We start from the raw sequence: 25,445 nt of genomic DNA on the forward strand, positions 1-25,445 counted from the left end.
GCGCGTAATGTAAAACATATTTTTTCGGGTGTGATGTTTAGGTTATCTCATTGGATCTTTATCGAGATTGAAAAACGATGAGATGCCATGGATATACCCGGTGATAAACTTTACGTTTTCATTTTTAACTACATCATCTGATGAACATTTTATGAATGTTATCAAGCATTAATTAATATGTTTGCTACAATGGAAAAAACGTGCTTGACTTGAACTCAGGTTAAGCAGTTCTATGGAGCGTTCTCTACTATTGTTATGACGAAATAATTGCTCAAATTCCTGCTAAAAATTTCTGTAAATGGAAAATTCCTCCTGTTCAGCATCTGTTATATTAATAAATAAAAAAAAATTACAACAAGAAGAAAATAATTTGAATTAAATTTATGATTGAATGTAAAAAAAAAAAGAAAAAAAAAATAAGAAAAAATATACATTTAATTGAAGAAGTGAAACAAGTGTAAATTATTGAATTAAGGAAAATAAATGAAATATACTATATAATACTTGGACTCTCATAATCAAGACATTACTGATTTCATTACTTCTTTAAGTTATATATGAAAATTAAAACTTTACTTTATAAAACAATAGTTTATAAATTTAAAAATACTTTATTTATATTATAATATTTTAATACAATTAAAAGAGAAATATATGTTTCTAAAATGAATAATCAAAGAAATATATGTTTAAATATAAATTTTCTTTTTAAATATAATGCTAATATTATAATTTACAACTGTATAATGTTTGTTTAACAATATTTTATAACAATCATTTATACTTATTTAAACAAATTGTACAAATATTAAAACATTTTTAAAATGAAATTCATGCTTTCTTCTATAATCTTAATTATTGCTACTTTTTATTTTTTGAATTACACAGCATGAGTTTATTTTATGAATATTTTATTAATAAAATCATCAATATTCTAGAATTTAAACTTTTATGTATTTTATACAATATCATGTTCTCATAGACCTATAAACTTGTTATGTTTACATTGAAAGTAACGTCCTTTAAACTTAAGAAGAAATCATGACAAACAAAAAAAAAAATCTATAAATTGTAATGTGGTGTATTTCAAATAGTGTTTGTGCCATTCCTCTCATATGCAAGATATTGGCTACAGTTAACAATTCATAAGCATTCATATAAAAATTATAGAAACTTAGGACCATTCTAGAGAAAGAAATAAATTGTCTTTTAGTTAAAATTTTTGGATATTATATTCTCAAAAAATTTACTTCAATCATGACAGAAATCACCATTCAAGATTTACAGAAGCTTCTCATATATTTCTCAAAAAATACTTATAGAGCCAAGGATGCAGATAGCACGGTAACTTTTATATATACATATACATATATATATATATGTATATATGTACATATATTCCAATGGATTAATCTTTTTTCTTTATAATTCTAAACAATACTTTTTTTTTAGAGTCAAGCAATTATGCAGAGATGTGTTCTGCTTATTGATTTAGATTACACTCATTATATCATAAGCAATAATGATGGTGATCTCAGTGCACATTATCCTAGCCATCTTATTATTTTAGATGGTGAGAAGAGTAGAAATCCAAATATGTGTGATACGCCGCCACCACTGCCTCGCACAACAGAAACTATATATGAAAACACTTTTGACTCTAACAGATTGAAGGATTTGATAAAACAAGCTAGATTTGCTAGGTGTCGTTCTCGATTTCCACTGCCCGTAATAATGTATAAAGGTAGACATGTATGCAGATCAGCTACTCTATCTGGAGGACCAGAAATTTATGGTAGATCTGGACTAGATTATTTATTTGCTGGTAGTGAAGGTATAGTTTCCATTCAACATCAAGTAGATGAAGCTCGTGGAAGTGATTCTGTACTTAGTGAGTGGCAATTGTTCGATAAAGTTAGGCATCATGACATCAAGCTTCTGAAATTTCTCAAAGTAGGAACTATTATTGACTTCATGGTTGAGAAGAAGAAAGTCAAATTTGGAGTGAAGTAAGTAAATCAACTTTAATTGATAATATTTGATGCATTCATTAATTGAAAAAATTAATTGAGAATATTATTTGTTTTTATTATATATATATATATATATATATATATATAAGATATGTCTTTTATTTGAAATAAATTATATTGTACTTTTTTAAACATTATTTATAATATTAAAGATAATTAGTAGAAATAATTAGTATTAAATATTTATATATTATGTGTATGATATTTTAAAATGAATTTTAGAGTAAATATATTATCATAGATTATATTTTCATATATTAAAAATTTTTGTTATTTTATTAAAATAACAGGATAAATTTTCATTCAGTTCTCTTATGATCAAAATATAATTGGAGATTTAAAGAAACAAAAAAGATAAAAAAAATTAAGAAAGCAACTTTCACTTCTTCACAGAATCAATGAAGTTTCATAGCAATTAATACTATAATTAATTTTTTTTTTATGAATACACTTTTTAAAGGACTTTAAACAAAACTCTTTTATTCAATACTCAGTGTGACATCCTCAGAGAAAGTAGACAAAGAGAAGAGGTATTCTGAATTCACCTTGATTTCATTACCATATCCTGGATGTGAATTCTTTAAAGAGTTTAGAGAGAATGATTATTTGGCTAAGGGCTTAGTATTCGATTGGTCTCAGACACATGTGGATGCGCAAATCGGAGTGCCAGAAGATTCAATTTCTGCACAATTACGAATCAATTGGGATGAATATCAAGTTTGGGACTTAGTCAAATTAACTCAAAATTATTTGAAACTTATATTACGATATTTAAGTGACAGTGGTAATGGAATATTAATTCATTGTATCTCAGGTATGTCTTTTTTGCGATAATATAATTTTCATAACAGTGTTATATTCAATTTTATGTAATTAATAATACATACACTATTTATAGGATGGGATCGCACACCTTTATTTATTTCATTATTAAGAATCAGTTTATGGGCTGATGGCGTGATTCATACATCATTGAACGCATTTCAAATTCTTTATTTTACCATAGCGTACGATTGGATGCTGTTCGGCCATGATTTAGAGGATCGACTGAGCAAAGGAGAGGAAATATTCTTCTTTTGTTTTTATTTTCTAAAACACATTCATGATGAAGAGTTTAGTATTCATCCGCGTCATAGCAAATCTAGACACACAGTTCTACGCAACGACAGTGATTCACAATTAGATAACGTTATGTTCGATAGCGAATCAGTAGTGACATTGAGCTCAGTCAGTTCTAACTTAAGTCTGAATAGTTGGTGTAGTTCTGTTAGTCAAAATAGCAGGGACAGTCAAGATAATAATCCACCAGCGGTGTTTCACTGTTCTTCCACAGAACCTCAAGATGACAGTCAGAGTAACGGGTAAAATATATTTATTTTCTACATATCTTCCATGTAATATTTTTCTGTAATTGTATTCTTTTATAGGAACGTTGTACCATGGTCATTTTATCCTTCTCCAAATAAAGAAGGAATTGCGCATGGATCACGATCACCTTTACCACACAATCGAACTTCACCTGTTGCGGTTCCTGTACCTGGACGTCTTCGACAACGAAACGAATCCTCTTCGTCGGGTGGCTCTTGGCAGATGATATCTGGGACCGGAAGTTTACGTGGTTCCACAACTGCTAATGCCCCGCTCACAGATGGACTGACAACTAGTTTAGCTTGTAAGCCTCTTTGTGAAACTTTTACGGGACATACATCTCAAGAATCGAGTACGACAATTATTGAGGATGAAGTTTGTGCGTCGTCGGCACAGTAAGTGTATCGTATTATTATCAAAATTATTATAGAAAAAATTATAAATTCCATAATTTTTAATGTTGTGTTTTAGATCTCGCAAAGAAAAATTACAATGCTTAAGAAGAATATTTTATAATGCTTATAGTCATACAGTTGGGTTTCGAATGAAAGATAATTCCGAATCGAGTGGCTTTGGTCAATTACTCGGTAACTTTGCTGAAAAAGTAGGAATTCTTTCCGTTCAGCGCACATCCTTATGACTATAACGTCATTGACCTCTCATCCCTCTTCCCACAATTATGAGTTTATTGTTATTGACTCCTTGATTCAAGTTAGAATTTTATAAAAACGCTATACAATGAAAATAAAACAATTGTACATTATCATTTATGTGAATAATGTGTTGTTATACAAAAATAATAGCGCGTATATGCGTATTATGAATAAAAACTTGATATTTTTGTATATATATATATATAATATTTATATGTATATATATATATATATATATATATGAGTGTGTATAAATGTGCACGTGTGTTCTGGTTTTGCTTTACATTTATTCTCGATACATATATATATATGTGTATTACAATGACTGCCATCTGTATAAGATTATTATTAGCACAGATGCATAGTAATTGATGTTCAAAAACAAATTATAACTATAAATTATAATATTAAAACGCATAAAATAGTTCTAGTGAATCATTTATCCTTAATTTAATAATTACTTAAAAAAGAAACATTTGCATATTGTTTTTATTAATTTATCTTTTTAAATATTTAAAAACAATATTACAAGTTCATCACATGTACAATCCTAGAAGGTACAACATGTTCTCTACACAGTGGACATTGTGGTTTAGTATGCAACCAATCAGTAAGACAAAACCAACAAAACAAATGACCACAAGGTGTGGTAGTTGTTGGCACTTTTTCAAGGCACAACTGGCACATCAACTTATTATGTTTCTCATCAAGTATTGAATATTTTTCAAAATGATTTTCACTTTTGTAATTTTGCCAGATTTTCAACATACACTGTATAAGTGTAGCAATTCCTAATAGTCTCAATCCTGAACTGATAGTATCAATAGGCCGATGACCATACACCTTCAAATTTGAAAAAAAATAATGGCAAACATCAAATATTATTGTAACAATACTTTACAGTAATTACCTTTGCATAATCTATTCCTGCTATTCTTTTACTTAAACTATAATATCGACCAAATATATAAAATAATCCTTTATGCAATAATATAAAAACAGGTATTATAGTATACATTTTTGATATGAAAGAATTTAAAAATATTACAGTTGTAGGAGTTAATTTACTGTGAGGATGATTAATTGATAATTCCAATTGTTTTAATAATCTTATCAATGCTTTTTCACCAAAACATTCTAAAATTATTGCCAATAGTCTTGCCTAAATAATAAGTAGATAACGTATCTATATTAAAAAAATATATTGTATTTATTTATATAATATTTTAGTTACATACATATATAGATGGAACTTTATAAGCTTTTAAATTGGCTTGCACAAGTCCAGTATATTCTTCACCCAACGTTTGATTGCCCATTCCCGATGTAAAAAAAAAATAAACTAGTTTAAACGGAATATCGGAGTGAATAAAGGGTAATAAACCCGTTTTCCTTTGCAAAATTTGTAAGATATCGATAACCTTTTCTCGTAAATATTTGACAAAGTCATCATCTCTTTGATGTGATCGTAGAATTTCGGCTTGGCTTGCAATATTTAATTTTCGATATTTTTTTTTCATTTCCATAATTGGGAAATAATTTGTTTAATTTTATTTATTAAAAATATATAATAATATTGTTAAATTGCAATTAAACACAAGGATTGTAATTATCAATATTAAAGATAATATGTAATTACTGAATATTAATAAGGAAAATTATTTTTCAAAACAATCTAATCTAACCTCAAATATTTAGAAAAATTTTTTCACTTTTTATGCTATTCACTTTTAATATTATTACAATAAAAATACATACTTATTATGTATTAAATATTATAGAAATAATAAAAAACTATTAGATGTTTCATAAGAATTAAAAAATATCATCAAATTATGATATCCATTACTGTAAAAAACGTCATTCATGACGCGCACAATCATTGCGAAACAAATTTTTAATATTAAGTTAAAACTATTTTAAATAATAATTTTAATTTACGATATTTTTTGTTTGTATTTTAATTTTCATAATATTAAACGATTTTAAACCTAAAATTTTAAAATAATATACATAATATACCCAATAATATACTCAAATATACATAATTTAAATTTATGTACGTAAATTTGAAATATATTAAAATATTAATATATAATAATATTAAATATAAAATGTTTAACAAACATAGAGCAATATATAAAACAAATTTTTATTCTTAAAGAAAAATTTTCTTAATAAATAGGATTTCTTTTTAAGTATATAAAACAATATATAAAATTTTAATAATAAAAATTTACCAAATGTAGTAACATTTCGTTACCCTATATTAATTAAAAAATTAAAACGAAATATACTAATTTTTTAATTATTAACTAACACTAATTATTTATTTATTTTTTATTAGTATTAGAAATATACGTATAAATAATAATGAAATTAAAAAAAAAGCACAAACAAATAAAAAAAATAAAAATTAAAATAAGTCTAAAAAATTTAAATGATATGATCACGAATATTTTCCAAGATAAGAAATGCAACTAATAGATAATATTATAAATGCTTTATAAACTATTATAATTTTTTTAACTTGAAATTCATATTTCAATTATTATCGATCAATGGAGTTTTCTAACGCGTAGATAAAGCAGATGTATGATGCATTTCTCGCATTGAGTACGCCATCTATATAGTTATAGTTATATAGTCACGGGCAGAGGCCAAAGCGGCGAGCAGCAGAGAGGCATCGCCCTAGATAACGGTAGAATCGTGGGCTGGTGTCGTGCTGTTTTTTCGCGAAAGTGCTTGAAAACCAAAAGAAACGTAACGAAATCATTCGCGAGAAGAAGAATCGTCATCCGAATTAAGATTGTTTCCTCATGGTGTGTGAACAGCCGTCTTGAGCCAGTGATTATCGGTTTTTCGAGACGACCGAACAAGAGGACCGTGCCCCGAGGAGCTTTGGTGCACCCGCGCCGCGCGAGACATTCGACCAGTGCGGAATTTCTGAGCCAGTGATACGTTCGTTTCGTTTTTAACTTTATTTCGTGACTCCATATTACTCGGCACCAGTCCACGGATTCTCTTCAATTGCTTTCGATGTGTTCGTTACGCCAACGGGACGACGAACCGAGCAGAACAGGAGTAGGAAGCGAGTAATCGCCGGAGAATCTCTGTAGATTGGGATATAGTGGGCTGTGAACAAGGACGGAGAACGGGAAAGAGAGGGAGACAGTGTACGAAGGAGTGCGCGAGGAAGAAAGAGAGAGACGAATAGAGTGCGACAGAAGGCCATTAGATTCAAGGAGTACACGGATGTATATACGTCGATTGTTCACTGAACAAATTTAACGAATATTTTGAAGACGCAAGGTAAGAGAAAACCAATGTCTCTATAGGGATATATAGTTTCTAAAAAAAGAACAGCGTCCAACCCCCCGTGAGGTCGTCGTGGCGTGGCACGCCAGGCAAACGCCGCCGGAAATCATGCACGGTGGCCGCCCGCGCATTTTCTCAGGCGGTGCCCGATTCTTCGTTGATTTTTAAGATTAAACGTCTATTTGTTTCGTTCATTTTTTTTATTAATTGTTTCTATATCGTTCGATTATTATTTACGTGTTCTTATAACGATCTTTTTTGTCCACGCCAATTTCTCGTGTCAAAGAGTGTCTCTATGGCTAAAAAGAAATCAGGTTTTCTTACAGGTTAGGTTCGTCTATCTATTCTATCGAATCGTAACGTTTCGATTTGTCGAATTCCCGATAAACGTAATAATCGAGATTCGCGCGAAAAGCAAAAGTTTAGTTATAATATATCGGCAAGGACAAACCGGCTGTAGAGACTCTTTGTCGAATACTTTCGCCTGTTCGTTTTTCTTGACTGTTCGATGATTCACGTGAGTCACTAGTGGCGCAGGAAGTGACTCGAGAAGAAAGAAACCCGGCAACGTGCAACGGTGTTGCTTTGTGTCTCGAATATTTGTTTCTCATGTTCAGAAGCTATGTTAGAATATATATATTTGCAATTTGATTCGTGCAATGCGTTCGAGATTCTCGAACATAGGATCTATCGATTTGAGTACAATGTAATTCTATATTAATCGCGCATGAATTTTCTTCGTGTAAAAACAATGTGTTACGTAGTAAAAAATTATGGCGCATGATCAATTTTGCGCTTCGAAGATTATAATTTTCGTCATAATTGGTTAATTCATTGTCGATGTTCTTAGTCCATCGAATTTTGACATAGTAGATTAGCTACTATTTAAGATTTATTGATACATCGACAATTGAGCTATAAGAGCAACTAATTATTGGCGCTGTTGAATCAATGCGATGAAGAATGCAGTGTACTGTCATGTGACCTGTAAATTCTGTTTCTATGGCAGTCATGAGCAATCATTTTCGTGGAAATTGCATTTCATGTTCTGCTTAAATCATTTATGAAAAATAATTATTTAAATTAATAAATATGTATATTTATTTGTATTTATCATTTGTTATTTAGAATTTATCAAACATTCATTAATGGTATTTTATTTTCGAAAATTTATGATTTACCATTCATGTAATAAATTAAAATAATATAAAATAATGAAACTTGTAGAAAATAACATTGAAAACAAAAATGGTGAAGGTGGCATGGAAGTTATCAGAGACAAAATAGATAACGAGTCCGAAAGCCGCGTAGCTAATTTAATGAGTTATTTTTAGTCGCCTTTTTGACATTCCATACGTCGGTTTATTTTATATCCGTATTTAGTTGATACAATAAATCGTATAAATTAAAATAATTATTTTAATAATAAATTATTATTTTTGAATAATATTAATAACAATCCTGCGTGTTAAAATAAAAGAAAGGAAATACAAAAAATTTTTTAAATATTTATCTCAATATTTCTTTTTTACAATTGAATGCAACTAAAGAAAATTTTTTATTATTCTTGTAATAATTAATTATCCAATGTCAGAATTTTTGATATCGCACATCGAAAAAAAAATAAAATTTATTAATACAATTACATACAGTATGATCGAGTATTTTATATTTTGAATAATAAATTTTCAATAAAAAAAAAGAAGATATTAACTATGCTGTAAAAACAGAATTTTTTTTTTAACATCATAAATGAATTATTCGTTAAGAACCATGATTCGACAAATATTTTGCATTTGGAGATAATAAGAGATATATTTGTATCCGTGTTATATATTTCATCACGTTCGGTTCGATTTAAATTATAATACGAAATAAAGATGATTCTCTGAACAATATTGCCGTTGCGCCGCCGTGTATGGCGCGCACGTGTGTGTGTGTGTTTTCTCTGATAAAAAAGCAAATTCCAATCGGCGAACGAACTAACTTATAAAGTCCTGGAAATTTCGCACATATTTTCGGGCGTGACGCAATATCCGAGATAACGAGAAGGAGTCGGGCATATGGGGAGAAACAAATTCGTCGGATTAGAAAAAAAACACATGTTGGATACAGTACATGAGATATCGTGTTGTGAAAAAAAGTCGAATATATTTATACTCTAATGATGAAATTCGATATGGACGAAATTGACAGATTGACAAATTGTTCAACATTTTTTTTTTTTTGATATTTCGTTTCGTGTATAATAAAGGATAGAGGAAGAAAGAGATTTTTTTCATTAGAAAAATATGATTTAATTAAAAATCGATGAAATTAAAATGAATTTTTTAATAAAAATTTATCGCTACTTCGGTACATTTTAAGCAAAGTCAGCAGATGGATGCGCAACTTTTTTTTAAGCACAATAAAAAATATTTCGAATTTCACGATGACATTGTACATGTCATCATATGAAGAATAAAACTAACGAAGATGATTTCATTGCATATCATTTGAATGCATGCTGATTGAGATAAATATCGACCTCGGTTTCTATAAATAGGAAGAGCATATTATAGAATCTATATAGTATTTTTCAATTATTCTTTTATCGTATCCTAACCTAAAATTCGAAATCTCTTCTTTTAAAATTTTCGTAAATTTTAAAAAAAATCTTAATTTTAAATTTCAAACTTTTATAGATTAAATTATTTTCCCTAAATATCTTTCTATTTTTCGTGAAAAAATTATATTTATAAAAATTATATATTATTTAAATTTATTACTATTACTATGTTATACTATTACTATTTAATTTTTAAATATAAACGAATTCGTTTCAAATGATAAAAAAAAAATATCGTGTCGCGAAAATTAGATATCCATAAATATTTATTGCACAGATATTCGTAGATTCGTAAACTTGGAACGAAACGCTAGTGCTTTACTAGGCGTTCATAGTGTAAAGGTTTCGTGCAAAATTACTATTACGTTCACTTGGCGAGACGAGAGTGACTCATGAACTAATGCAATCATTCGTAACGCTCGGTACGCGAGAAATGACGTAACGAAAAACGTATCGCGTCATATCCGCGTTGTTGTACGACACTTTTCCACATTTTATCGCATTACCGCTTTGTTGCTCACGCCGTTTCGATCCCCATCTATCTGTCTGTCTGTATTTTATCGTTCCCCGTATTGAAATCTTTGAAACACCTTCACGTTCAGACAATTCGAGCAAATTATTTTGTTTATCGAAATATTTTGAATTTAAATAATGATACATTCGATTGTAGATTAAATATTAAATTATTAGTTGAGGATAAAACATGGATATCATGAAAATCGTTTTTACTCATCAAATTTTTAAAAATTGATTTTATTAATATCAATTAATACTTACTTAATTTTTGTATTGTGTTCCTTGAAGGGAATAAAGATTTAAGTAACGTAATATATATATAGAGCAAAAAGTAAAAATTAGATTTTTTTTTTTCGTTCAAATTTGAATATTTAAACGGGATAAAGAATAAATGTTGGAAATGGAATTTTGTTAATTCCAATTCCAAGTTCACATTTGTAATTTCTCTTTCCCAACGTGCGTGCGTTCCCTTTTTCTTTAGAAAAATTCTATCGAATTTGCCTACCCTTGATAACTCGACGCGTATTTATAAGTTATCGGTTCTTTATTTATAGTATAAACTCGTTCCACAGACTTTGACGAATAAATGGTTATCGATACTTATCGATACTTATGCTTTCGTTTTAGCGAAATGCCTCGCATTGAGCGTAACTTAAGAAAAATCTCTCGTTAAAGATTTATCTATCTATTTTTAAAAAGATTTTTTATTTTTATACTATTCCGTATATAAAAAAAAAAAAAGATCTAGAAATAAAGACTATTTAACTTTAAATCGTATAAAACCTACCTGGATTAAAAATTAAATGATGATCTCTGACAATAAATATTTTTTTAAATAATCAAATTAAGAATTTCCCTTCAATAAAAATTATCTAAAAATAATTTCCAAATTAAAAAATATAGGATGATATAAATTGAAAGAAGCAATTGTCGTTGCCCGTAAGTGGCTTAATATAAACTCGGTAGAAAGGTAAAGAATTTAAGTACGGTTAAAGGGAGGGAAAAAAAGAGCATTATAAATTAGCAATGGTCATTTAAACGGTTATGGAAGCGACGATATATCCTTGATGGTAGCTCTGGCTGCGAGCTATATTTCAAACACAGCGATACACAGCTAGCTAGCTGGCTAGCTAGCTTGCCACTAAAACGGTTGATATAGATGCACGCGTATTATGCCTTTGTAATCGATAGTTTCGGACCAGTCTCGGCTATATCCCCGATTGCTATAGCACGATTATGCTGTTAGCTCGAGTTCCACGAAATCTATTGGGTGTTTCTAGAGAATTTTTTAAATCTTCTTTTTTATTCTACGTGGTTTTATTTCGTGGGTGATATAATATCGTATCTTTACGTATTCACGTTCTCGAATTTCTCGAAGCAGGAGAGATTTTTCGTTAGACAGGGAAAAATTTTAATTCTGTATAACTTTGGAAATATTATTAATGATAATATAATTTGATAATATGATAATATAATTTCTTAAAATATTATTTAAATTAATTCACGATGCAAAATGTTAAAATATATCGTATGAGAAACTGTTTAATGAAAAATCACTATAATTTAAATAATCAATTGTTTTACGCCTCTTCGCGAAAAATTCGAGATAAAAACGAATAAGAAAACGAATCGATCTTCTGCAACAGCTTCTAGAAATTGGTTAAGGAAATATTAAAATTTTTTTCTTAATTCTTTTTCGTAATTCTATTTATACGATGTGACGATTATTTTTAACTTGTACTATTTCCATAACAGGAAACAAAATGATAACAGACTTTACCTTGATTATAAAAATTCCGTGTTAGAAACATGTTTCTGTTCTGATCATTCGTAATTTTTCGAAAGCTTCCAACATTCTGGCAATTAAAAATTAAAAATTTCTCAAGGCGTTCTTCTTATCAACAAGGTCGACCGAATTTTATTCTTCTTCTTTGTTACGCTTATCTTTTTTTTTTTATTGATTTAAAAAAATTTATTTACTTATATATAAAAGATTTCTGATAGAATCTTCTACCAGATTTCTATGTGTAAAATTTTATAGATAGAATTTATGGGATCTTTGGAGACAAAATTTTTAAAATTTTATAAGTATCGGATTAAGAAAGAATTTTACACGAAATATTTTAGAACGTCCTGTATTTTGTACAAATTTTTGATTCTTTTAAAAATATCCAATATTGATGTTAAAAATAGGGACGAAATTTTTGATAAAATAAACGTATTCGAACAAATAAAAATAACAAATTCGTTCGTACTCGCGTTTCATTTTTCATTTCTTTTCAATTTCTGAAAAATTCCATAGGATTAAAAATTAAATTCCACGAAGAATATTACACGTATTTAAATTTTTATTTTTGAATATCGTCGAGCGTGGCATAGAATAAATCCTTTTTAAACCAATGAATGTTATGTAAACGAATGCATCTTATCGAGATTAGCTGCGATCTCTACTCGGATTCCATCGATGTTATCGCGTTTAATGTGCACGGTTAATTTCATCGTTGCAGTTAGAGAAGGGTATTGTGCGACGCAAACCGTTCGATATGGAAATCGTTTGCAAACGAGTCTTCAACGGAATGAATGAATAATTCCATTCCTTCGATTTTTTCCCCCCCCTTTTTTTTTTTTTTTAATACGATTTTCAACTCGCATTCAAATTATGCCATTTACTAAATTTTCGAGAGACGAAGACGAAGAGAAGAACGAAAGGATGTTACACGTTTAATTATATTCATCCGCTTTCATCCGATTTTTATTAGGCTATGAAATGTCATATCAATTAATTATATTTTCTTACAACGAATAAATAATCCGCGAATTTTCTCTTTGTTTTAAAAATTAATTTTATAAAAAAATGGATCTTCGTAAAATAATAACCTTGACGAAAAATAATTATTGAAATTCCCTAGGATTTACGAGCAGCAGTATTCTTGATATTAATAAATTGGATACGTGTACTGAAATAAATAAGGAAATCTTGACATCGAAAAGATGGAAATAATTTCAATTAGAAATAATTATTATAAATCCCTAGGATTTGTAATCCTCTGATAATAATATTCGGAATAAGTTTTCACGAATATTTTTAATGAAATTTCTTCTACAAATTAGATTTAATTGAAGATTATTTAAATATCGTTGTGTTATTAATTATTGTTGTTGATATTATTTGTATACAATGTCATGTCGTTATTCGTAGCTAGACGGATACAATTGCCCATTTATTCCTTAATTGCTTTATCGCGAGTGCCGCTTTCAGCTGCTTCTATTATCGTAGCGTTATTTCTATCGTTGATAGCAATAAGTTATCTTAGATACAGCTAGTGACATTGCCTAGTATTGTTATTATTACTATCTTACTAACGGAGACAGTGCTATTATTGTTGTCATTGCTAGCTTTATTTGGATTACCAGATATTATTGCTGTCATCATTGTTCTGGTATCGCCATTATTATTATTATTATAAAAATTAATATCATATAATTTGTGCGATAAAAATTTTTATAACCAATAACGACACCAATAATATAATAATCATTGTTAATTATTAATTCCCGTCGGTATTATCTTTCGAGTAATATTACCAGATTTGAATATTACCAGAATCTCTGTTATAATTATTAACAATACTGAATTTTATCACATTATTTCCATCCTTATTTTCATTAACATTCGTTATCATCGAAGATTATTTTTCATCATTTACCATCCGAGTTTTCACTTCTCTAGCTCTCCTTCATCTTTCTCTCCTAGTTACGAAAAAAACCCCTAGAAGAGCGCCCTAGGAACCTCCCCACCGCCCGCCCGATTCCCCTAGCGCCGCGCGCGAGAAACACCCTAGACCAATTAAATCGACCCAGGATCAACGAATACGCGTATATCGTATTACCTCGGCCGAGACAAATCGATATAGTCGGCGGTGGCGGTATCATCGCGGGCAACACGAGCGGGGGAATCGTATAGATTTTTAAACCTGTCCAGTCTGCGGTATCGAGTTCAAAGTCGAGTGCGGCGTCGTATCGTATTTTCAAAGTTGAGTCATTCCGCCTTCTGGTCGAGCAACGGCATCAACGACACGCGGTCGAATTGAAAATTGTGAATGCTGTTAACATGTTAACATATGTTAAATAATAAATAAACGTTCGCCAGACACCGCCATTTTTATTGTATTGTGAGGGCACATTGTCCTCCCTGTATTTTTTTCGTGCGTTTTATTTTATTCCCTCGTCGTCAAAATGTGTCACTTGCGCGACACGTACGGGGGGGGGGAGGGGAGGGGGACGGGAAATAAAAGGGAATGGAAACTTTAAGATAATACCGAGGTGAATTGTGACTGTTGAAAATAACAAAGGATATATCGAAAAAAAAGAGGATTTAAGGGAACCCATTAGCTCTCGCTCATAAGGTTCGCGAACCCATGAGTCATTTCGCGTCACGCAATGACACGGGGCATGTAAGCCCCACAATTTTCTTCGCTGACCATGTAACGCATCGCCGGTGCTTCCAAGAACTGTCACGATATCGTTCAACCTTCGCTAAGTCTCTGTTTTCTCTTCTCCTTTCACGCTTCTCCTTCCTTCTTCTTCTTCTTTTTTTTTTTTTTCGATTGCGATAACCTCTGGGAATCATCATCTTTTCTCTATCCTTTTTTGTTTTCTTTTTGTTATTACACATTGATTGGTGTAAAGAAAGAAGATTAGTTATTTAAGATTATAGTTCCATTTTTTTTTTTTTTTTTTAATAATTTAATTATTCGTCTAGGTAAAAAGAATTCCATCTTTTCTCTATCCTTTTGTTTTCTTTTTGTTATTACACTGATTGGTGTAAAGAAAGAAGATTAGTTATTTAAGGTTATAGTTCAATTTTTTTTTTTTTAATATTTTAATTATTCGTCTAGGTAAAAAGAATTCCATTTTTTTTTTTTTTAATATTATAACGAAGGAAAGATTTTTTAAAATTTTGTTTCGATCCTTTTTTTTTTCTTTTTCAAAAATTTATAAATTATATATTTCTTTATTATTTTTAATCTTGGATCAATCTTTTTAAGATCGAACGATGGAAATTTTATTCAAAAATGTTGGAAAACGAAAAGATGAAAGATTCATTTCTAAATTGGAATCGCTCGGAATCCTTGCTTTCCAAATTTATAAATTATATATTTCTTTATTATTTTTAATCTTGGATCAATCTTTTTAAGATCGAACGATGGAAATTTTATTCAAAAATGTTGGAAAACGAAAAGATGAAAGATTCATTTCTAAATTGGAATCGCTCGGAATCCTTGCTTTCCAAATGTTCCACTTTAATCAGCAAACTTCCCGACACCCCGTATATTATCTAAGAATGGGCCGATGCTCTACATATAATATTAAGCGAGGCAGAGGGATGGCAATTTTGATAATGCAGAGTTTAATGAGGTTAGTAGTAGGCTCCATCGATTTTATATTACAGAACATATCGGTAAGCGGTTCATAATTAATTACTCTAATTATCTCCTCTCTCCCCCTTTTTTTTCTCTTCTTAATTTTAGTTTAGACTTGCTTCTTTATTTATTTATTCGCAAAATAATGCAATAACGAATTCTATTAATTTTCCAATAATCTTCTTTTCAATTATTTATTTTAATATTACAATTTTTTATTAAAAGCAATAATCGAATTTATTTTAATTTTTATAAAAAAATGTAAAAAATATCTTTCTTAGGTTAGATGAAAGTTAAAGAAACTTTGTTTTTGGATATTTTGAAAAGAAAAACTCGATCGAGGATTGTTCTTCGAAAGAATTTTCAGAACGCGTGATCGATGGAAGAATTTTCGTGGATTTCAGAGAATCGTTGACGAGTATCGTTGGATTCGATATAAATCACGTTTTATGTAACGAAATGTTGAAGTTCGTGCGAGATACCTGTTACGTTGCGGCTCGTTTCGTTACGAAATGTCGTCGGCTGCGTTTTCAGGACGTGGAAAATGGCCGAGGCGGGAAGAAGAGGAGGAGGAGAGCCGTGTTTCTCGAAATATTGCGAATCGAACGTTTAAATTACGGAATTTTTAATTCCCTCGCTTCACGTATACAGAATCTTTGTGCATTGTGAAGTGAATGAAAGAATATTTTAAATATTTTTTTTTATTCCTTAAAATAAATTTCTATTTCATTCGAAGGACGATAATATAAATTTTTATATCAAGAAAAAAAAATATTTGAAATTGTGGAAATTTCGTTTATACGAATTGAAAATGATTTTAAAAATGAAGATGAATCGTAAATAATATTAAAATAGAATTCCTATATTCTTTATAATTATTTTTTCCAACTAGAATTTTGCAAAAACTCGTTCGATTTATTCCTTAAAATAAATTTCTACTTCATTCGAAGGAGGATAATATAAATTTTTATATCAAGAATAAAAAATATTTGAAATTGTGGAAATTTCGTTTATACGAATTGAAAATGATTTTAAAAATGAAGATGAATCGTAAATAATATTAAAATAGAATTTCTGTATTCTTTATAATTATTTTTTCCAACTAAAAATTTGCAAATACTCGTTCGATTCGTAATTAATAATTAATAATTAATAATTTTAATTTTCACGGATAAATTTATCCACGAAACATTTTAAATATTTAATTTGAGAAATAAATCAAACGCGTAACGATCGTTGCCGAGATGTTAGATCCGCCAACGGTGTGAGATCAGCCTTTATTGGCTGAATTAGAAATTATTAGAGGTTAAACTGGGCATGGATAGAGAGGGAGCCAATAAAATAATACATCCTTAAATTCTTTTGAATAATAAATTATCCTTCTTCTTGCAAAATTTTACAACAAAGGATAATTCTTCTCTTAATTACATTAAATTCAATTATTTATTGTCTTTATTATATTTCAATAAATTCGAAATCTAAATTTCTTTGTTAATCTTTAGTTTCTCCATCGATCAATGAGCGTTTGCACGAGTATTACTTGTTCAGTTTAATGACAAATCTTTGACAAAGATCGATCTTATTCTTTGTCTAATCCTCAGAAAGGAATTTCGATCTTGTATATTTTATTTATCATCCAACTTGATCAATTTGAACTTCATCGAGAACACGTGTGGATTTATTATCAACTCCACTCAACATGTTTTTTCAATTGAGATTCGTTAAACGATCTCGATCGTTTTACATTTCAATGTTAAAAGCGTCGGAAAGCGTTACTCGATTTCAATCATTAATCACGATCATTAATGGACGGATGCTTTGATTTCCATTAAACCTCCCCTTCGATATTCGTGTCTCTACTTCCTCTCAATTATATATATATTTCTAATTATTTATCCACTCTGTCTCTTATCTCATAAAAAGGAAAAAAATAACCTAATCGAAGTATAATCGACAATAATCTTCTTTCTTGATTTTCTTTTATTCATTGATTCGATGTTAAAGTATCGAGAAAGGTAATTCTTGCGAAACTTCTCGATCCCCTTTATCGATTAATATTTTTATATATATTTTTATAAAATTATTATAACACTCTTTCGTATCACTTTCATCAGAATAAATCGAAATTTCTCTCCCACTAATTAATTCCTTATTTACTGTTCAAACTTTATCACTTCGATCCCAAATTTTTTTTTAATCGATTAACATCTTTTCGCATCACTTTCGTTGGAATCGTGATAAGAATAAATCGTAACGAAATTAATTCTTTATTTACTCTTCGAACTTTATCACTTCGATCCCAATTTTCTTTTTATCGAGACAATTAACATTTTTCATATCACTTTTATTGAAATCATAATAAAAATAAATCGTAAATTAATTTCTTATTTATTCTTCAAACTTTATTCGATCTCAAATTTTTTTTTTAATCGTAACGAAATTTTTCTCTCCCTAAAGAAATTAATTCCTTATTTAATTCTTATTTACTTATTCTTCTTCACCAAATTTTATCACTTTCATTAGAATAAGATAGTAATAATAATAAGAATAATAAGATAATAATAAGAATAAATCGTAATGAAATTAATTCCTTATTTACTCTTCGAACTTTGTCACTTCGATCCCAAATTTTTTTTTATCGAGACAATTAACACCCTTTCATATCACTTTGATTAGAATCATAATAAAAATAAATCGTAACGAAATTAATTCCTTATTTACTCTTCAAACTTTATCACTTCGATCCCAATTTTCTTTTTTATCGAGACAATTAACACCCTTTCATATCACTTTTACTAGAACTATAATAAGAATAAATCGTAACGAAATTTCTCTCTCCCTAAAGAAATTAATTCCTTATTTAGTCCTTTATTTACCCTTCAAACTTTATTTTCGATCCCAAATTTTTTTTTAATCGAATCAATTAATATCCTTTCATATCACTTTCATTGGAATCATAATAAAAATAAATCGTAACGAAATTAATTTCTTATTTATTCTTCAAACTTTATCACTTCGATCCCAATTTTTTTTTTTTAATTGTAATGAAATTTCTTCCCTAAAGAAATTAATTCCTTATTTAATCCTTATTTATTCTTCATCAAACTTTATTACTTCGAGCCCAAATTTTTTTTTAATCGAAACAATCGAACGATTAACATCACCTTTCATATCACTTTCATTAGAATCATAATAAAAATAAATCGTAATGAAATTAATTTCTTATTTATTCGATCTTCTTCAAATTTTATTCGATCCCAAATTTTTTTTTAATCGTAACGAAATTTCTCTCTCCCTAAAGAAATTATTTGCTCTTCAAACTTTATCACTTTTTTTTTAATCGATTAACACCTTTTCATATCACTTTCATTGGAATCATAATAAAAATAAATCGTAATGAAATTAATTCTTTATTTACTCTTCATCAAACTTTATCACTTCGATCCCAAATTTTTTTTTAATCAAAACGATCGAACACCCTTTCATATCACTTTCATTGGAATCACAATAAAAATAAATCATAACGAAATTAATTATTTACTCTTCAAACTTTATCACTTCCCAAATTCTTTTTCATCGAAAGGATCCCAAGTGCTTAAAATTTTTATACTTTTCCAAATATTATTACACCCGATCCATCCCACGGTTGACGATTATTAATTGTTATCCGGGAATAATTTCTCTCGAAATTACATCATCAATGTTCCGACCCGATTATCCATTACAATACAGCTACACAAGAGATTCGATATCGACGATCAAGATTACTTTGATCCGCTTAGGGGGTGGACAATTACCGGGCAATGTTAATTGGACGTTAATCCTCGTGCCACGAGGAATAGAAATAATATCCAAAAATCTCACTCATTAATAATTTACTTTTTGCTGAATACGAGTCTTGCTTCTTCTTTTCTTTTTATTTACTTTCTTGATCATTTCTTTCTCTATCGCATCTTCGAAATTTGGATTTAAAACGTTGTTCGAAATTTTGATAAATAATAAATAGATAATGATAAAAGGAAAGAAAGAATTCGAAATGGAGGAATTATTATAATCGTCATCCTTGGAATCGAATTTTTGTGAGTGAGTTCTTCTTTATCGAGGCTCGATATTGTCGAGTCGAAAATTGTGCCTTTTTTTTCTCTCCCCCCTCAAAGTGAAATTAATTTTCTCTCAGGTAATGGGATAATTGATCCTCTCGTTCTTGTATTATTTTTATCTTTATCATCATTGCAAAAGTTGTCGTTTTGCGATAATTGGGATCGGGATTAAAAGCGGATTGAAATTTTTTAATCGAAGAAAAATTAATTAAAGCCTGGAAATCTGGAGTTCCCGGAGCGACAATCAAATTAAAATTGCGATTAATATATATATATACACGAAAAATTAATATTGCAGCGTCGTTGGAATTTTTTCCAAGGGAGGAATTTTTCAATCTCTTGAAAATTAAACGGATTAATTCGCGATTCGCAAATTTTCAAGAAGGAAAGATTGATTTTTCTGCACAAGCAGAAGAAAACTTTGAACATTGAACATTTTTCCCCTTCTTCTGAATGTAATATTCAATTGAAATTAAATCAAAGACAACGGTATCGATCTCGAACATGAAATTATAAAAAAGTCGTCTTAATAAATTCCACGATTATTCTTCATTTTCTTAACCACCCTCTTTCGCAACGTTTCCATTAAACTTTTTTTTTTTTTCAATATAATAAACCATTCACCAAATATATTCCAATCTCTCTCCTTGCAATCATAAATAATAATAATAATAATAAAAAAAATAATAATAAATTATTAATAATAAATAATAATAATAAAAAAAAATAATAATAAATTAATAATAATAATAATAAATAATAATAATAATAATAAATTATTAATAATAAATAATAATAATAAATTATTAATAATAAGTAATAATAATAATAATAATAATAATAATAATAATAAATAATAATAATAAATAATAATAATAAATTAGTATTCTTTCATTCGCAATTTTGTCTTCTCGAAATCGAATGCCCGTTTAAAGCAAAATTCACGCTTCGAATACCATTTTTGGCTTTTTCTCGAATCCATCCAGAATGAGATTCGTCGCATTTCTTTGCATTTCGTTGCATTCTATCCTCAATGGATGGATCTGCCTTAATCCTGGAATTTTTTAATGATCGATGTATTATTTATTTGCATTCAGATGCGTTCTCACGATCTTAATTCAATTTATCAGATAAGATATGGATAAAGGTTCACTAGGAAAATAAATTTCGCTTACTCTGGACACACCTTAAAACTCTTTCCAACCTTCTATCTTGTTGGACATTTTTTAAACGTTGAAAATCCCTCTCTTGTTTTCTCTCTTGCGCATCAAAGTCTAAACAAATTGAAATAAACATTAATAATTTGTCAATCATGGGATAAACTACAAATTTTATAAATAAAAATCTATAATATAATCTTTATAAATCTTTATAAATCTATAATAAAATCTATATATAATCTTTAATCTAATAATTTCAATATTATGAAAATAATATATTTTCTTCTTAATTTAAAAAATTTAATAATTTAGTTTATAGATAAAGATTTGAATCAAAAAATATTAATACTATAAATTTTAAATAGAAATTTAATCTAATAATTTCAATATTGTAAGAAATAATATATTTTCTTCTTAATTTAAAAAATTTAATAATTTAATTTACAGATAAAGATTTGAATAAAAAAATATTAATACTATAAATTTTAAATAGAAATTTAATCTAATAATTTCAATATTGTAGGAGATAACATATTTTCTTCTTAGTTTAAAAAATTTAATAATTTAGTTTATAGATAAAGATTTGAATCAAAAAATATTAATACTATAAATTTTAAATAGAAATTTAATCTAATAATTTCAATATTAAAGAAGATAATATATTTTCTTCTTAATTTAAAAAATTTAATAATTTAGTTTATAGACAAAGATTCGAATCAAAGATTTTATTTATTGTATAAAAATATTGATACTATAAATTTTAAATAGAAATTTAATCTAATAATTTCAATATTAAAGGAGATAATATACTTTCTTCTTAATTTAAAAAAATTTAATAATTTAATTTATTCTATAGATATATATTATAAAATTAAACAAAATATAGAAATATAGAAATGATTAAATTAGTATCAAAAAGTATATTTAAAATTATTTGAATTATACAATTTAAAGGAATAAATACATTATTCACCTGTTCAACAAAAACATGTCCTATTGAATTTAATTTTATCTGCTCCATGAAGCAATATATATATATATATATATATATATATATATATATATATATTCTCTCGAATACTTTTCAAATTATCAATCAGAAGAAATAAAAATCATATATGCAATTTTTTTAAAAAAGAACGACAAATTAAAAGCAAAGATAAATCGACCCCGATATTTTAACTCTCGAAGTTAAGCCCTAATTACCCTCTCCCCTCTCCCTGCATCCACCCATTCGATCGAGCATGAGACGCAAATCGTTCGGAAGGAAAGAATATCTCGAACGATTTCTTTGCTTCTTGTCGTCAATTGTCGCGTATCCGTTCCTCGGTGCGAAGATGGAAAAAAATGGTGAAGCGGAGGCGATCCGTAGAGGCGTGTTCCGCACGCACTTTCGAATCATCGTTCGCGCGAGGAGGACGCGTTACGTGTGCCCTAGATGCGGCAACACGGCCAGCACGGAGGCGACTCGACTTCCTGTGCAATCAGGCCCGATCAATTAATGCTCGAGCGCATTCTTGCCCCACCGGAGAATAACGAACCTTGATTCGTCCTCTTTCGAAAATGATCTTCAATTGAGAGAAAAAATATTAATTAATATTAAAAATATTAAAAAAATTAATTAATAATTATAGAGCACAGGAATTTGGAAAGATTATTTATATAAAATATTTATATTTATTAAGGTAGGTTCTTCTTTAAAGAGGTGAGTGAATATTTATTTAGGGGATATAAATATTGGATGTTAGAATACGATATAAGATTGGAAAATAATCTGGCAATGGATATCGAATTATATTATAAGAAACGATGAATATACGGAAATTAAATTTTGATATTATTTTTAAATAATATTCTATTTGTGAGGAATTTTTTAACAGCGATTCGAAACACTGTTTTATTTATTATAATAAAAACTCGATCAAAAACTTTTAATACACCTCGATCTGATATCCTTGTAATATTTTTAGACAAAAAAAAAAAAAAGAAAAATCATTTCTTTAAATTTCGGAACCACTTATCGCGATACGAAAAATACGGGAAATGGAATAAAAGGAACGAAGCGATAAATTAAACCGGCTTGGTGCCAGGGAAACGTCAAAGAAACGGCATCGGCCACTGCGTTTTCGTCCGGGTATTCGTGTTGGAGACAACTGGGTCAATCCGCGTCCCAAAAGCGCGAGGCGGCGACCGACGTGACGCTGGAATGACGGGAACCGGCTGGCTGGAACCGGAAATCGCGCTGGAACGTAAGATTATACATATAGTCGAAGTTGAAAAAATATTTGACAATCTAATTCGATTGTTTTTTAGTATGAAAAATTATTTTAATAATTTTCCAATCTGTATATATGGATCGATATATAAATATCCAGAAAAGGAAAAATTTAACCAACGTTACATCCGTATTGGTATTGGAATTGTTCCAATTTTTTTTATAATGCGGAGATGTAATAAATTAATTTCGGAATTTATCGACGATTCTTGACAATGTCGAAAGAGTAAAAATTTCTAAAACTCGGAGATTATTTGTATAAAATATATCGTCGTAATGATTGAATCGAATGTATCTTCATCTTGTTAAAAAAAATATATAATATATATAAATACTCGTAATAGGAAATAATATATAATTGGAAATAATATAAATATTGGTAAAAAATTACGATAAAATTTTTTTAGATATTTCTCTTTTTAAGGGGTACGTATATTTACTACCGTAACAATAGAGGTTTCGTCCACTCTGTTAATATTTGAAAACGATTCCTTTCGTCAAACCGAGTATTCATTTAAACATCCGACCTCTAGAGCGTCGGAATAGTAAAAGCGCTCGTAAACGGCGCCGCTCCCTTATATACATTTCGATTCCCCCCACCATTGCCCACTAGCGCTCGGTTGCGTTTACGCGCGATTATTGGTTTTCGGGGCAACTTGTTAAAATTGTGCGCGATAATTAATTAATTCCAACGATGCCACGATAATTCTAAATTACAATTCTTCGCTTCTGCGCATATGTATGTCGTTTATCGATAAAATTTTAAGCAAGTTTTGTAAGTTTTTAAGTTTTATTATTTCCTCCACCGTGGAATTGTATTAAAATGTTTTTCCGCTGGTGGTTTTTTTTTCTCGCTATTGCGTTGGCAACGTAATGTTCCAAGAGATAAGAATAAGTTGAACTTGTTAAAATTTTTTTACAAGTTTATCTATTTTTATAGAAACGAAAAATAATATTTGCGTTAATTGATGTATCGATAATTCATTGTATTTGGAAATTTTATTATTATTTTATTTAATTAATCAATTAATTTCCAATGTCTGAAACTCTTTCAATTTCTCATTTTCGATAATAATTATTTCATGATTGTTACATTAATTAATATATCAATATATATTTATACATTTATACTTAATTAAAGGATATACTTTTAAATCTAGAATATCAAATCGATCCTTTCTTAATTTTCCTTTTCTTGTTTCTCTTTGAAGTTTTTCTTTTCCTTCGTGATTATTTCGTTCGTATATCTCAGTCTTAGAAAAAAAAGGCCGGATGACGCCTCTGAACTGAAAATAAAAATGAGCACACTTGCGTTATGCGTAGGCCGGTATTCGTGGCGTGAATTTTTCAAATCCACCCACGTTACGATTATTTTTTCAACTCGTCCTATTCCCTTCGTTCATCCTCGAATGAATTAATAGAATTTTCAAATAACATATATATATATTAATTATTTTTTAACGTGCCTCGTAATATATTTTAAAAATACTCAAATATTTATTTTAAATAATATTGAAAATGAAAAGTGATATTATTATTCGTGGAAGTAAATATAGGTTATAGGTGCAATAATCGCGAAAAATATAATCCGGTTTTCTTCCAATTTTAATTATCATTTTCGTTAATGGAGCCTTGCTGTGAAATTAGAAGCGGAGAGACATCTCGTAGACGCATCTGACGCGATCTACTTCACCGTTCTTAAAATATCTTGGTTGAACTAGGCCGTAATTACACATTTCTTATCACGAAATGGGAGATCTTTTTTTTTTTTCTTTTTCTTTTCAGAGAAGAAGATTCTAAATAATAATATATAAATATATTTAATTAAGAATATCACATATAATTATTTCTTATTTAAAAAGAATTTAATTATAAATTTAATTTCAATATATAATACTTTTACCATTTAACATGAATGACTTAATTGATATATCACATTAATATATTATATTCAATTTTTTCTTCCTTTTCAGAGAAGAAGATTTTTGGTA

General features: G+C 28.6%; 3 protein-coding genes across 7 annotated transcripts in view; 2 read left to right on the forward strand and 1 right to left on the reverse strand.

The window, feature by feature from the left end:
- The first annotated feature begins 905 nt into the window (after nucleotides 1-905).
- LOC413411 (myotubularin-related protein 14) lies at nucleotides 906-4,176 on the forward strand. Its single transcript, XM_396855.6, has 6 exons — nucleotides 906-1,344; nucleotides 1,453-2,009; nucleotides 2,528-2,847; nucleotides 2,932-3,394; nucleotides 3,461-3,796; nucleotides 3,873-4,176. The coding sequence occupies exons 1-6, from the start codon at nucleotides 1,258-1,260 to the stop codon at nucleotides 4,039-4,041; spliced, it is 1,932 nt and encodes a 643-aa protein (XP_396855.2). The 5' UTR covers nucleotides 906-1,257; the 3' UTR covers nucleotides 4,042-4,176.
- A 300-nt stretch (nucleotides 4,177-4,476) lies between these two features.
- LOC724262 (putative peroxisomal biogenesis factor 10) lies at nucleotides 4,477-5,650 on the reverse strand. Its single transcript, XM_001120054.5, has 3 exons — nucleotides 5,293-5,650; nucleotides 4,965-5,216; nucleotides 4,477-4,897 (listed from the first exon to the last, which is right to left on the reverse strand). The coding sequence occupies exons 1-3, from the start codon at nucleotides 5,578-5,580 to the stop codon at nucleotides 4,580-4,582; spliced, it is 858 nt and encodes a 285-aa protein (XP_001120054.2). The 5' UTR covers nucleotides 5,581-5,650; the 3' UTR covers nucleotides 4,477-4,579.
- Nucleotides 5,651-6,715: 1,065 nt separating this feature from the next.
- Nucleotides 6,716-25,445, forward strand: part of LOC413246 (ras-related protein Rap1) — a 50,243-nt gene continuing 31,513 nt past the window's right edge. For all 5 annotated transcript variants that reach the window (XM_016913053.2, XM_006558816.3, XM_396692.7 and 2 more), the window contains exon 1: nucleotides 6,716-7,366. The gene's annotated coding sequence lies outside the window, so the exon portion shown is untranslated. The remainder of the gene's footprint in view (nucleotides 7,367-25,445) is intronic.

The sequence above is a fragment of the Apis mellifera genome, linkage group LG7, assembly GCF_003254395.2.
Source record: "Apis mellifera strain DH4 linkage group LG7, Amel_HAv3.1, whole genome shotgun sequence".
NCBI lineage: Eukaryota > Metazoa > Arthropoda > Insecta > Hymenoptera > Apidae > Apis > Apis mellifera.

Coding starts and splice junctions, on each gene's coding strand:
- LOC413411 (XM_396855.6), top strand. CDS start 1,258: ATGACAGAAATCACCATTCAAGATTTACAGAAGCTTCTCATATATTTC. Junction 2,010..2,527: donor AAAGTCAAATTTGGAGTGAA/GTAAGTAAATCA, acceptor TTCAATACTCAG/TGTGACATCCTCAGAGAAAG. Junction 3,797..3,872: donor GTTTGTGCGTCGTCGGCACA/GTAAGTGTATCG, acceptor GTTGTGTTTTAG/ATCTCGCAAAGAAAAATTAC.
- LOC724262 (XM_001120054.5), bottom strand. CDS start 5,580: ATGGAAATGAAAAAAAAATATCGAAAATTAAATATTGCAAGCCAAGCC. Junction 5,217..5,292: donor ATAAAGTTCCATCTATATAT/GTATGTAACTAA, acceptor CTTATTATTTAG/GCAAGACTATTGGCAATAAT. Junction 4,898..4,964: donor CAGGAATAGATTATGCAAAG/GTAATTACTGTA, acceptor TCAAATTTGAAG/GTGTATGGTCATCGGCCTAT.